This window comes from Epinephelus lanceolatus, chromosome 19 (genome assembly GCF_041903045.1).
Source record: "Epinephelus lanceolatus isolate andai-2023 chromosome 19, ASM4190304v1, whole genome shotgun sequence".
Taxonomy (NCBI): domain Eukaryota; kingdom Metazoa; phylum Chordata; class Actinopteri; order Perciformes; family Serranidae; genus Epinephelus; species Epinephelus lanceolatus.
The window spans coordinates 8,897,012-8,912,021 of record NC_135752.1 but is presented as its reverse complement, the minus strand read 5'-3'; the positions used below and the strand labels follow the sequence as shown (position 1 = coordinate 8,912,021).

The 15,010-nt window shown below is 40.3% G+C and overlaps 1 protein-coding gene across 6 annotated transcripts in view; it reads right to left on the bottom strand.

Moving 5' to 3' along the window:
- The window catches only part of LOC117269682 (endophilin-B2-like), a 38,578-nt gene that overhangs the window by 3,891 nt on the left and 19,677 nt on the right, over window positions 1-15,010 (bottom strand). For 4 of the 6 annotated variants that reach the window (XM_078162394.1, XM_078162395.1, XM_033646905.2 and 1 more), the window contains 4 exons: window positions 9,152-9,175; window positions 8,945-9,034; window positions 7,105-7,205; window positions 4,978-5,215 (listed from right to left, as the gene is read on the bottom strand). In XM_078162394.1, coding sequence (XP_078018520.1) covers window positions 4,978-5,215; window positions 7,105-7,205; window positions 8,945-9,034; window positions 9,152-9,175 — 453 coding nt within the window. The remainder of the gene's footprint in view (window positions 1-4,977; window positions 5,216-7,104; window positions 7,206-8,944; window positions 9,035-9,151; window positions 9,176-15,010) is intronic. The other 2 variants (XM_078162396.1, XM_078162397.1) reach the window with 1 other exon arrangement.

The following is a 15,010-nucleotide window of genomic DNA, read 5'->3' as shown; positions in this document are numbered from 1 at the left end:
CCCAAGCTGCTCAAGCGTGCTCACCTGTGTGTGTGGCGGAACTCCGCCGCGCGCGACACAGAGAGCAGAGGAGAACTGTAAACGCGTGACCATGTAGAGACAGAAAGGCCATGATGACATAACACCATAAATAGTATATTGTTACGATATTATATGAAGCGTCCGTCGCGCAAAATAATATGACTTTAGTTTATAAAGAGGTAAGACAGAGCTCTCTCTTCTCCTCTACATAGTGCAGCATGTAGCGGTCTGGACATACCACTTGTCAGTCAGGTAAAAGGGGCGGTATGTTTTCTGAGAAGTTTGCTCTCACACAAACTGTGCCTGGCCCGGCATAAAACATGATCCGGATTGATTAAATTATTTTTGGAAATACCTAATTTTCTATTTTAGAAAACAGTATTTTAGAACAGTGGTAATAGTCTGGAAACATAAATATTTTTCCATATTTTATTTTTCATTTTCCATACTTTTTAATACCTGGAAATTGATCAAATTTATTTCCATACTTTTCCATACTTTCCGTATTTGCGTAGGAACCCTGAGGGTCACAGTTTCTCATGTCTACAGTTTTTGAGCGTACCTGCAGGAGGCAGCATTCCAAAAGCTGATAATTCTAACATTTCATTGTCATTAACTCCACTTATTGTCCATCCCTTCACTGCCAACCATGCAGCTTCCCTCCTACTGTGCCTCTTGTATTATTTGCCAGGTACCTGAATAAATAAGGAGATGGGAATTACATTCTGGGAAAAATGCTGCCATCTTGGAAGGATAGGCATCCATAGCTGGGGGTCTAATCATTTGTCAATCGTTCATCTTCAGAAAGTATAAGTAAGCATGATGAACAAATGCCATTATAAAGAGAAGCTTCTGACAGAGGCAAACCAGCGAAATATTACAAATTTTAAGTATTTTCCGGTATCATTCAAGTTTTAATAGCATTCTTTGAACAGGTATACAGCGCATTTGTAATATGCATTTCAACTGGGGTTGTTATAGCAGTTTGTAAAACACGGCCTCTTGCCTGTTTATGGTCAGCTCTGTGCATTGTCATAGAGATGTTGTACACAAACCAACTCACAAACAGTTTGGAGGCTGGGGTGGAGATGCATGCTCAAAAGAAAAGCCCAAGACTTAGACTTAGATATCTACAGGTTTTTGGAGATGCCCAAATATCACAATGTGGACCTTTTCAAGAAGGTGGCTAAAGGAACAAAAGAGGAAGGCTGTGTTTACACGGTGCAGCAAGTCCGCCACCAGAAGAAAACTCTGAAAAAATCCTATTTTGATGCAAAAGAGCAAAATGGCAAAAGTGTCTCCCGGTGTTAATTTTGTTGACAAAAACTATAACAAAATTTTTTTGTCAACGATCTTATTTCCATGATGAACATGAGAGGATAATGAGCTTAAAATAGATCTTAATATTAAAAACCAAGACGAAATCTGTGATTCATTTTCGTTGATGAGGCGTGACTAAAGTGGTGGACTATCCAACACCGGCCATGCTTGTAATCAGGCCTGCCATCAGTGGAGAGGTCAAGCTGCTGAATGGATTTGTGGAGTTTGTTAGTTGCAGCAGGTGGGTGGAGTCAATCCGACCACCCAATGGGTCAACTACCCATTCGTCCAACTACCCAAAGGTCCGACATAGTATTTGAATCCCATTAGTCCGACCTCCCAAAAATCCGACCGCAGTAAAGTTACATTTCAGGGGGGACCAGGCAACTTTCCCCTTTCAGTAAATGCAGAGCAGTGGTACCACTAAACAGCTGCAATGTCTCTATGCGCGGACTGTGAGGACAGTTGCATTTATCTCATCGACGGGGAATCACATCATCTGCTATATATGATGTACATGCCCTTATTTGGATAACACATCCTGGTATTCCCCACACACGGGAAGATGTTTTAAGTAGCGGGGGCTGCCAACTGAATGAATGAATGAGTGACATAATTGTATTTTTTTTCCTGCTGTATAGCGCATTGCACATCGCCACTCACTAGGCTACTGACTGGCTGCTATAAGCTACACACAAATAAAACATTAAGAAGTTCTAACAAATGCAAATTCTATTACATTTTTTCCCATAAGGAGGCCAACAGTAGAATTCACCACATGACAAAAGCAGACAAGAACTACCATAGTTTGAGCGCTGTCCTTGGTGCTGAAGATGCAAAAACAAACAAATGTCTATACTCCAAAACTCACTACCTCTGACATGACGAACCAAGACAGTGTACTGTGATGGAAAATTTGGGTATTTAAACATATTTAACCTATAATGTGTTACTCGTTTTGATGAAACTGAACTTCTAGCCGAATGATATGTGTTGCTCATTTAACCCCTACTGTGACAGCAGCAAGAGACACCAAGGTCACAAGCCACGGAGGCTCAGACACCAAGATTATGAGCCAGGGAGGACAACAACTGTCCTTGTTAGTCTGAAGAGATGTTGTGTTTTAGGAATGTCAAGGCGCCACATATTTTGACTGTTGATGTGCATGTGTTATGGGAGCTATAAAGATAGCAGGGCGAGAGGACTTGCTAGGCATTCACTGACTGACTGTTCATGCGGTTGTATGTGTGAGTGTCTCCATTCATGAATGCTTATTAAAAATCAAGAAAGACAGCCGACGTGTGACGGCTTTTTCTTTAAACTGTTCATTAAATAGTAGTTTTGCCACCACAGTACATAGATAACAAAACAACATCAGCAGAAAACAGAAGTCTTTATGTGTGGGGAATACCAGGGCATGTACGTCACATATAGCAAATGGATGTGATTTCCCGTCGATGAGATAAACTTTCCTCACAGTCCGGCGCAGTGAGGGAGAAATGCACAAACTGCTTCGTGTTGGAAGTGCTGTGGTCGGACTAACGGGCGGTCGGACTACTGGGTATGAAATCCAATGGTCGGAATAATGGCATTAAAATGGTCGGATTAATGGGCGGTCAACATTATGGGACTAAAACGATAAAACTCGCCGTAGACCTGCATGGTTGGATTAGTGGGTAGTCAGAGTTATGGGTAGTCAGACCTATGGGAGGTCGCACTAACGCCTGGTCCAGTTGCAGCAGCGGCTGTTAGCAGTTAGCTCTGCTTGCTAGCCGCTGAATGGCAGTGGAACAAGCAGCCACCGGCTGCCAGACTAAACAGCTGATCTCCGTAGGACTCCATTCAGATCCAGACTGTCTTGGGCCAGTTTCTGAATTGATTGTGGTTTGACAGTCAGGTAGGAGGCTCAGTTATCTGTTAGTTTTGCTGTGCTGTAAGTTAACAGTCTGAACTCAGATCGGTTTTCTCTGATAGGTGACTGCTTAGTTTTAATCACCAGCTCTAAGAGAGGACACAAGTTTAAACCTCCAGACTAAGATGTTGCATAAAAGAAAGCATTTAATTCAGTTATTTTTCTGCTTCTTAACAGTGAGATCAATAAGTCAGAGTTTACAAAGAACCTGTGTACAAATCCTAGATAAGTTATCTTTTAGTGTCAATGTTTTTGAGAGCATTAATAGAGAGATGCTGAGCTTTTCAAATGATGGTCAGGAAGTGTGTGCTTGTAACCCCCCCCCCTTAAACCTGTCAAAAACTGCTGGAGAAATGACAGTTTGTAAGTGTGCAGAAATTATTTGTAGTTGTACTTGTGCTCTATAGGGATGCACCTATTTGGGCAAAGCCACTACTTGGGCAACAGAAGAAGAAAATAACAATAAAGTTTGGCATATGAGTTAGTTAACTGTAAAACCAACACCAACCAAATTATACTGCTATACCTGACAGGCGAAACCCACTTACAGTGTAAACACATTTTGGACCTTGTCACTCTTCATACTACGCCACCTAACTTCCTAATATCTTTCCTTAATGGTTTTCTGAAGCCTTTATGTTCATACAGTACCCCCCAAACAGTGGCAGGTCAGTAGCAGCTGCCCCAAACAGCTGCAGCTGCTGTGAGATATAAGTAGCAGTTGAGCCTGCCACAGAAAGTAGTGGCAAATGGTTCATCATCAGGTAAACACAATAATTCTTACTTTCAGGTGATTTTTTACACTGAAGAAAACATACTTATTAGATTATATTTTGTTTTTGCCAATATGTCCTTATAAATTCTACACACTGGACCTTGAATGAGTGCATGCTGGGAAAAATCCCAGCTGCCTGTGACCCTGCAAAGAAAAGCAGGTGTAGAAAATGGATGGAGGTTTTTATTTTCAACCCAACTGGCAGAAAAAAATGTTGATAATGGCATTTCTGCAAACCACTGATACATTTCATTTGCACGTTACCTATGTTACATATTAACGATGCTGTGGTTAAAGAGTGGATGTTTAGGCACAAAAACCACTTGGTTATTGTTTGGAAAAGATCATGTTTTGGCTTAAAATACCCAGTTTGGGGACACAATCCTGGCTGAAAAAGCAGCTTTGTCTCGGTTAAAAACAATTCCTTTTCCTGGTATTATCCCTGCTGGAAAAACAGCAATGGGTCCCTAAAAATCACCCAAATTTATTGACTAAAAGGCTACGGGATGATGAACAGAGAGAACAGATGTTGTTGTTTGTTGGTCTCTAATTACAGTCTGCAGCTCGACATAGGGCTGTGCAATATGACAATATGTATCGTGTGACGAAAGAAAAATGTCTATCGTTTCATATTTTGCTCTATCGTTTTTATGTCATATCGCCCAGCCCGACTGCGTCACATTGATATAAGATTTATGAAATGTGCAAATGTAATATGTTTCATGGTTTGCAGAAATGCACAATTGCAGGCACTTTATTCTGGCGACTGTGTTGTTCAGCCTAAAGGCAGTAAGGAGCGTAAAGTTCAAAGTGTATGTAGACTTTTAACATCCAATATAACTGTACAAATCTCACAGCTAAAAGTCTTCTAACTGTGTCCTATTGATGAGTAGGTCAGATATTGTGTAACAGAGATGTTGGAGGGATGACAAAGACTATTCCACTGTACCTCATCAGCCAAGAGGGAAAGCTCGCTGGCATCATGGGCATCATAGTCATACAGGACCTTGGCCTTTCTGGTGCCCGTGACAGGAAGCTGTGTCTGCTCCATAGCCAGCGTGCTGGGCTTTTGGCTAGACGAAGAGGACACTGTAGCCCCAGGAGATGATGGTCCAGACAGGAAAGCAGAGGAGACGGGGTCGGGGCAGACAGCAGTCGTGTGCAGGGCGCTGACGGCATTAGCACATCTGCGTAAACATTGGAAGACAAATAAAGGAGTGAAGCTCATGAAGTGGATTTCCAGCTTGTTTATTTCAGGCTGTTACGCTTATCCTGTAAAAAAACAGACTGGTCAAAACCAGATGCGTTTACTGATGGTGTTCCACATCAAAAGAATGGGAAAAGGATTGTATTTGGCTGTGGTGGTGGTGGTGGTGGTGGTGGTGCTGAAGTGGTTCTGCTTTCTGAACAGCTTCCCCCTGGACAAAAGAAAACAGATTTGGAAGCCTGACTCTGTGGTGTTTATTAGAGTAATCATTTGCTCATACTATAAAAACATAAATGAAAATGTGTTGGTATAATGGGTACTATAAAAGTAACCTTCTCCTTTGTTAGCAATTCAACCATTTTTTGCATCAGCTCCTTATTTCAGAACTTCAGCTTCTTACAATTTATAATATTTAAGGATGAACTAGAGACCATCTTGCAATCACTCAAGCTGCAACACAGCACTCCATGACTTAAAATGAATGTGGGCCAGAGGCATAACGTGGGAGGGGGTAATGGCCCCTTTCCTGCCTCCTACTACCCTACGTCTAGCCTAGAAATTCTGATTATCTGCCTGAGTACGATTGGGCCCAATTCAACCTTTTTGAAACTGGCAGTTCTCATGCTTAAAGGGCAGGAGTTTAAATGGACTTCAATGGACTGAATCAAGAGGGACAGCTGGAGAAAGATTGGGGGGGGGGGGGGGGGGGGACAAGAGAAAGAGAGAGAGAGAGAGAGAGGAGCTGCAAGGCGACTTGATTAGCAGTGTTTGCCTCTGCTCCTCCAACAGTGGGAGACATATTAAGAACATGCAGTGTAGAGTGGTGATCATCATCTGCACATCAAATCGCCATGGACTGCTGGTCACAAGCACCGAGGGGTGCAGCCTGCTTGACAGACTATTATAATGAGGAAGACAAGAAGAAGTAGTGCAAGGAAACACGACAGCCCTTAGCTTGTCGTAGATGGATGTTTCACACCCATCTCCCCCCGATAGCACAAAATATCTATATATACCCAAGATTAGTGTCAACAATTCAGCATCTGACCAAATGTCTCCCCTTCTGTTCCTGAGATATGACGTTGAATAATGGCCAGAAAAGTGTTTTATGCAGAACATTAAGATGTAACAGTGAAGTCGACCTTTCACCTTTTGGAAATAAAATGTCACCACTTCAATTGTTGAATATGGGTTGTATAACTAGAAGCAGTGTGATGTAACTCATGTGTTACATCGCAGTTTTTTTACCCAAAGCTGTAGTCAAACTATGATATGTTAGAACATCTCTTGTGTCTGTTGGAAACTAAATATGACAGGTGTTGTGATCATCTTGGATTTAAGATGTTTTTGGGAAATAGGGCCCTTGTATTTCTATCTGCAGTATGTGAGTTCATCTGACACAACAAGGCAGCACATGGTGTAGCTCACAACATTCTTGCATTTCAGTAAGTATAAATGATGCAAGTGAATTACGCACTTCTTGCTGTGTTAGGTGGAGGAGAGCCAAAGCCAACACTGTCTAGACTGCATTTAGTTTGTGGTTAATTCTGAGCTATTATTTCAAAGAAAAAAGTCAATCCCCTCACACACTTATCAACACTGCATTGAACTAATTGATTTTTTTAAATTGACTCTCTGCACCACATGGAGACAAAGCAAGTGATGCGCGTGTTGTCTTCTACTCACCCTACAATAATTCTGAGCTCCTCCCATAAAACTAAACACTGCAAGACAAGTGTTGAAAAATGTAACCTTAGCAAAATAACTGGAAACACTGAAACTTTTTGAGTGACTGAGCTACAAAAGTGTTAACCTAATCTAATATATCTTTGCCTTACAGATGAATCTACCAACAGTGTGAATCCTCACTTGTTGAGCTCCCTCTGAAGGTCCTGCATGTAGTGATGACACTGGGCGTAGTAAGTGGCCTGAGCCTCTGCAAAATCCTGCAAACAACGCAGGTGGTTGAGCTGAGGGGAGAAAGGAAAAGATGAAAATAATATGAGAGGAACCCCTGGCAGAACATATATACATATATACAGCTCAATTTAAAGGGGTGCAGCACAAAACATTTACTGGGAGCAAGCCCTCTCAAGTTTAGGGGAGAACTGTGGGTACCAATATAGCCTATTTTCATTCTCATTCATTCTTTCAATCTTGAGGTGAGAGTTCATGGGACCCCTCTCAAAATGACCATGCCAGTTGTTCCCTTGCTAAAATTTAGCTTAACTTTGAAGTGCTATTTAGCCCCGTTCCCAACAAGCTATTCACAAAATACCACAACCTTCCCAGCAAGCAATAGTCGTGATTTAAACGTATTGGCTATATTTAGCTCCGATTTAGTCTAGCTACATGTAACCCAAATCTAGCCAATTTAATTTTGAAATTGATTAAATGTAATTTTCGCCATTGCAGATGGTGTGCGGTATGATATTCAATCACATATGGAGAGTCAACAGTAATTAAAATATGTTTATCTCCATTTTTTGGACATGGTCTCTACATAGCCGTATAATTGATGACGTCTACACTTTGGCTATGGTTAGATGTCTACCAAATTTTCACTGACAGCCCAAATTCAGCCGTGATTTAGCCTAGACGTCAGGTCTTCATGTAAACGGCTATTAGACGTTTTTTAAACCAAAAAATGCTTGCTGGGTTTGCTCTAGCTTAAAAAAAATGAGCATGCAAAGGTGATGTTGGCCTCTAATTATTTTTCCTGGGGTCAGGGTGCAGCAAGTCAGGATCAGGATTGCCAAGACTGGAAATGGGGAACAACTAGCGTGGCTCTGTCCAAAGGTAAACAATCTACCTGTGATCAGGTGATACAGTAAGCTCATTAACTAACATGCTATATCCTGTTTGTTTAATCTGTAAAAGACTGACATGTAAAGGTCTTAGCAGGTGTAGACTTAGCAGGTGTATACTACAATATTTTTCATTACTACAGCCTTATATTATAATACTAGCCTATATATTTTATTACTAACAGTATAATGATGTTATCTGTAAGCCAACATGGTATAAATGCTGATTCAAAGTTGTCAAAATTGAAAAACAAAATGGTCTGAAAATAGTGGAATTGGCCTATACTATACCTACCAAGTAGCATCTTATTCATAGCATTTTTCACAAAATATGTGGTTTTAGAGCCTTGGTGACTTAATGACTAACGTGTAGTTCATGAACTACTGTAGCTGCTGAGTTAACATCCTAACACTCCAGCAAGCCAGGAACATGCTTGTGTCATCCACAACCCTGTCCACAACAGCTCTCCAAACAGCTTTCTGTTTTCTCTACACTGTTTTATATACTCCCCCTTGCAGTTTGATCTTAGGACTGTCCACTGTTTCAGCCTGCAAACGGTCTTAACAAGTTGACACAGTTCATTCAAAAGATGTATTTGTCCTTGTTCCTCTTCTGTTGCGCAGTATATGCTCTGACACAGGAGTGCAAAGCTACAGTAGCTCTTTATCTCGCCCCTATCCTCTAAGGCCAGCATGGCGGCTACTCGTATGGTAATGGTCAGAAGTTAAATATGACGGAAAGAAATGTGCACCATGGAACCACCTGGAAATCTGAGCAATATTAACACAAAACCACAATTTATGTTGCTTCCTCTACTTGGCTACTCTAGACAGGATGACTAACAGAGTTTAATCACTGCTGGTTCCCAGAAGGAGCCCTGTGGCCAACATCATGTACTCACATGTGTGCTGCTGATGCCTTCCAGCAGCAGCCTTGTGACCTCAGCCTGTCGGTCAAACTCTGTCTGAGCCACACGAAGCTCGTGCTCTGCCTGTAGGTGGAAATGAAAGGACAGGAAGGAAGTATTAAAATGGCTGTACAAACACATCTACATTAAGCAGACAAGAACAAATTACCACACACTTTATCTGCCAGTGAAGGTACTTACTTTGTCCACCTCCTCACTCAGCAGCTGAGAGAAGCAGCAGGAAAACAGAAAAAAGCAGTCATGAACCATTCACTGACTCAAATATCAAATGATGTAGACAGTATAAACATCTATGAGCTATGTCTGAGCTTCAGTCTAGTCAATCTAAAACCAATTAGGGAGCCAGCAGGGTAAACAGATGTTGAATCTACTGTAAATCAGAATATTCTGCAGAAACTGGGTTTAGTTGGTCTAGGGCCCTATCTTACACCTAATGCAAAGCTGTGCACACTGCAACACAACTGTCATTATTAGTTTCAGACCTACACCGTTTTTATTTTCAAAGTACTTGTACCCATCTGTGCACTCATGGGCATGTAGGTCGTAAAATAAAGTGTGGTCAAGCGCATTGTTGGGCTATTGTTAAGCAGCAAAAAGTGACTGCACCACTGACCAACAAAAACCTGGTCTTAAGTCAGAATGGTGCAGTACTTTCCTACTGTATAAAGGCTTCATTATTCAGATAGTATGATGGGCCGACATGGGTGGGTTCACAACACAAGTAGACTCTGCTTATTACACTGCTTATTTGGTTCAGTTAAAATGAACTCAGGTCTATTTGCGCAGTTGGTACAGTTCATTTGGGCTAGTGGCCGTCAATCGAACCCTGGTGTGGACCAAACAACCTAACCAAAACTGCTCAAAAAGGCAGGTCTCTGTCTGGTTCCTAACCGACTCTGGTGTGATTCGTTTGTGGTATGACAGAAAACAAACCAACCACAGGATGTTATGGCAGCAGATATGTGAATTTAGAAACAGCTTAACCAATAATGAATCCATCTGCTGATCATGAAATTTGTCCATGAACTCATAACTGATCCTGATAAAGGCCACGCATATTCCATAACCTATTTATGCTAATGCATACATGTAACCCTGGTAACACATATGCACGTTAGTGTTGGTATTTTCCCTGATTAAAAAGCCGTTAAAACTGCTATCATTGTATCCGACTCAGGGCCGAATTCACAAAGAATGAACTGCGGCCGCTGATAGCACCTTGAATTGCACTTCACTTGCACCCACAGTTTGCTCCGTCTTAACGTCCTATTCACAGAGGATATCGCGCTAATGATATACCAGCGCAAACACGCCCACAAAGTTTGGCAGCTGAGTGCAGTTTGCCCCTGATTTGCCCCTGATTGCAATTAGCCACATGGCAAAGTATAAATGCTGGCTTTGCGCCAAGAACACTGTGGCAGAACAATGGCAGACTTTGTTTGGCAAAGTACTGAATACTGTATACCCTCATGTAGTGATGTCTGCTGGTGAGTCAGTCTAACAGTGTCGGATGGGTTGAGGCTGTGGATTTGACCAAGTTTGACCACTTTATCACTATTCCCTCTCACTTGTAGCTGTTTTTTCGTTATCTTTTGAATTTAATATGAATTATGGAACCGTTTTTGTTCACGTTTGTTTCCCCCGTTTCGTAAAATAAATGATTGAAAATTACTTTTGAAGTGCGTGACAGAAGTGCGTTTTGAGAACGCCCGCAGACTGTCACCTGTTCAACGCATCAATATATTCGGATGCCATTAAAGTAATAATGACCTATAATAATAATGTCAAAATATTATTTACAGACTGATTTAACAGACGATCACTGCTGCCACGATCACTGGAAAGTCTGGGCGAGAGGCTTCCACAGAGGAGCGCCCAGTTTGCACCAGCTTTCTAAAGACGTTATTTACTTCACTCAAACTGCGTGTGGCTATTAGCGCTGGTGTTAGTGAATTAGACGTTGTTTATCAATGAGGCTCATTTGCATAGAAATTAGCAATTTTTGCGCCAAATATATGCATATTACCTCATTTCAATACGTGCAAATAACACCGGAGCACCGAGACGCAATCTGTTTGGCAGCGCAGTTAGTGGAGCATTTCACCCTCTGCGCGTGCTTTGTGAATAGACGGTATCTGTTGGCTCCATTTTTACCGGTTAAGCGGCCGCAAAAGCCACGCAATCCTTTTGTGAATTCGGCCCTCAGTGTACTTTGTCTGTTCATTAAGTCCATTAAAAATTGTGTGACAGTGATCCCATAGTATCAAGGCCCAAATCAGTACAGTACAATATGCCTTCTTTTCAGTATGTCTCTGTGTTAGTCATTGTTCATAACGTGATGAATTTGCAGTCTAATAATAGCCTCCTAATAATACTTACAATCGGTTGTTTTTCGCTTTGTGAAACCAAAGATTGTACGTATATATACATATATATATATATATATATAAACGCATTAGAAGCATTACATCGCTGCTGCATAAACCTCTGTCAGTCAATAAAATTTGATTTTCTTATGTGGGTCCTGATGATGCAGGATGACAAATGCCAAAACTGTCCAATCAGTTACCTGTCAGTTGGTAGAACTTCATGTTTACTCCTCATGGTTCCTTTGCAAAAAGTCAGTGTGAACAGGAACCGAACCAAAACTAAGATGCAACAATGAACCATGTCTTCTCACTGGTGTGGACCAAATAAACCCAACTACAGGTGTGAAAGCATGCTAAAAGTTAAGTTGTGTTTCCTCCGTCAAATTCATAACTACAGTTTTTTGTTTTGCTGCTTAAATATCCAACAATATTTGCTGCAGTGACATCACAGGTGCAGGCATACCTGGCATTTTAAGGAAGTGGGAGATGACACTCTGATTGGCTGAATTCATATTACACCCAAAACACACCTATGATTAATTAAGGGACTGAATACAACCCCTTTGCCCCTTGTGCCTTACTTTGTACCCAGATTATGCGCCGTTTATCTCTTGCCAAATTAATATACACCGAATATGAATTAATTACATTAAACAACTTTTTAATCCAAAGTTTGTGCCTGATGGTTAGATTCTGGGTAGTAATTGTCCCAGTAAGAGAAAAATAGGGCGCTATTTAAATGATCAATAGCAAGTGCTTTTTAAGGGCATGTCCAACTTCACTTTTGCTAGTTAAGAATTCCTAGTTCAATTGATTGTATCTGGTGAAACAGGGCTGTCTCTGGCCATTTTGGTGCCTCAGGCTGGACGGTTTTTCATATATTTGTATAATTCTAACATAATCCAGGCTTGACACCTCCACATCTCAGTTTTAGTCATCTCTGTACAGATATGCAGGTATAATCATTATCAGACTTTTACTTACAGATATCCTGACACAATATGCCCACATTAAAATTACTAAAGCAATTAAATTAGGTTTGACTTCACTTAAAATTTAATCTGCATACCAACCCTTCTTTCACTCTGGTATGCTATAATATTATGTGAAATGTTCAGTTGGATTTGCATAATAAATCTCTGAAGAATGAAGTGAAGTGTCAACATAAACAAACTCCTGAACTTTTCAACCAAAGGCAGCACTCTATCACTGAAATTCAAAAACCCCCACTAAACTCAAAGCAGCTCTGCGTACATTACACTAACAGAATTATAAAGTAGCCCAGTCAGCGATCAGTGTTTTACCACAATGGAGGGTCACAAAATAAGCTTCAGACAGCAGTTTCAATTTGTGATGTGTCTAACTCCTCTCGGCATCTTATGTGCAGTGCAGCATGGGCAGAGGGTATATTTCACACTGAAATGCAGTGCTGGGCATTAGCAATCAACCACAAAGCGCTTCAGTGCAAAAACAAAACTGAGTAAGCCACTTGAGTATTACAACCCTGTTGGACATGTATTCCACTTATTCAGAATCATGCCTTCTCATACCACTAAACTTGAGGTTTTTGCCGCTGTGGCAGTGTAATTGCTACAGTGTGTGCTGCTGTGGCTGTGACAGTCACAGCTATAGCTCTACTTCTCTGTCTTCTAAAATGGCAAGCCGTTTTACATTGCATCACTGGACTGGATACTTAAGATATCTGTAATTCAGTTCTTCCTCAACAAAAATACAAAAAACAAAAACATCTCAGATATCCACAATGACAACTGGATTGTAGATATCTGAAATGGGAGTTTTTCTGAGTAAGGAATCTGTTGAAGGGGTGCCCAGTAGTTCAGTGGGTACAGCCCTGTGTACAAAGGCAAATGTCCTTGCTGCAGCGGCCGCGGGGTGCAGCATGTCGTCCCCTCCTGCTCTCCTTTCATGCTTCTAACTGTCCTGTCATTAAAGGCAAAAAAGCCCAAAAAATAATCTTAGATTATAATCTAAGAATTCTATTGCAGATACTCAGAAAGTTCATTCTGGATATCTAAAATGACGTTGTGGATGCCTGAAATTGAAAGTCCAATACATGAATGGCAAAAGCGACACAATTTGTCCAAGGGAGAATGTTATTGTGGATGTCCTAAATGTTATTTTTGACCAGGAAGAATTGAATTACGAATATCTGCAAAATATAGTCAGTCTAGCGATTCAATGTTAAAAAAAAACACCTACTCTTTTTAAAAATTGAAAGACATCTTAAATGTAGTTTTGACAAGTACAATCATAGTTGTGGGTGAAATATAATTTCTACTTATAAGAATGTGATTTGGATATCTCTAATGACTATTTTGAATAGTGAGAATAAACTAAAAAAAATCATTCAAAAACTAGTCAAATCACTGGCAGCGGCAGCTGCCAAACAGCATAAAATCAAAGTAAAGGTTTTGCTGAAAAAGACATTTTTATTATTTTTTTTTTTACTAAATTATAACAATCAAACACCTTCAATAAAGTGATGGCACTAAGACTGGCACTGTAATTTTACAGATTTTTCCTGAAATATTACAATCCAACAGCTTCACTTAAGTGTTAACGTGCTCAAGATTGTAAAATAATAAATAATAAAATAGTTTTACTTTACTTACTACTGGAAGACAAAATAAAGTCTCAAAAATACTGTATAAAACAAATTAAAATCATCTCAAACTTTAACTTGCAGCATTGCGTTTAATGTTTAAATACATAAAGTAATGTTAAAAGCTTGCAGAAGTTCAGTCTAAATACAATAATTATTATTTTTTGTAGAATTACAGTACAAACCTTAACTGAAATACAACACTTGGTAATTACGCTACAGTACTGACAGTAGTTACTCTCCTGACCTCTGGGGGCTCCATATGGTTCTTATGTGGAAAAAAATTACACAATCAATCCAATATCCTAATATACAGTATATTAATAATCCGTCTGGGATTATGCTTTCATGGATATCTAAAATGTAATGACAGACAGAAGTGTGGCTCCATTAAAAGTTAAAACAGCTTGCCATTGACTTCTTCATTTTGAATGAATGTGATCAGCCACCTGAGGTCAGGGATGCACTGAATGTTTAAACCAGGCTTCAGCCAGGCCCACAGTGGTTAGCCTACAATGGTAAATTTGGTTCATTGTAATTTTGTTGAAATAAAATCATCGTGCTTTCACAAAAGAGAATGTGTGTGATTAGAGCTGCCAAATGAAGACAGAACCTGATTTGATTTTGAGCCTACTGTAAATACTTGAGTGACGTGTCTGTCTCGGATAGCTGCTGCTGTTGGCTCCCACCCTCAACTCCACTCGGCCTGAGGGCTACATCCTTCAGACTGAGGAATGGTTGGTGTACTGCACCCCCATGTGTTAAACATGAGTAATTACCCCCATTTTATTAAATGCACAAGAATATTAGTCTTTGCATTTTAGAAACTGCATGTGAAAAATAAGATAAACTTTTTTATATGTTGTTTTAATCTCTTCCTAGTATGCTTTTTTTTCTTTATTTCTTTCCTTTCTGTGTGTTTTGGTTGGAATCATTTGGGTTACATATACTGTGGGTCTCATAAGAATTCAGTAGGAAAGTGGGATAGTTGATCATGATACTAACTGCTGTATGTAAAACAGGTACACATTGTACAGATGTGTGTTA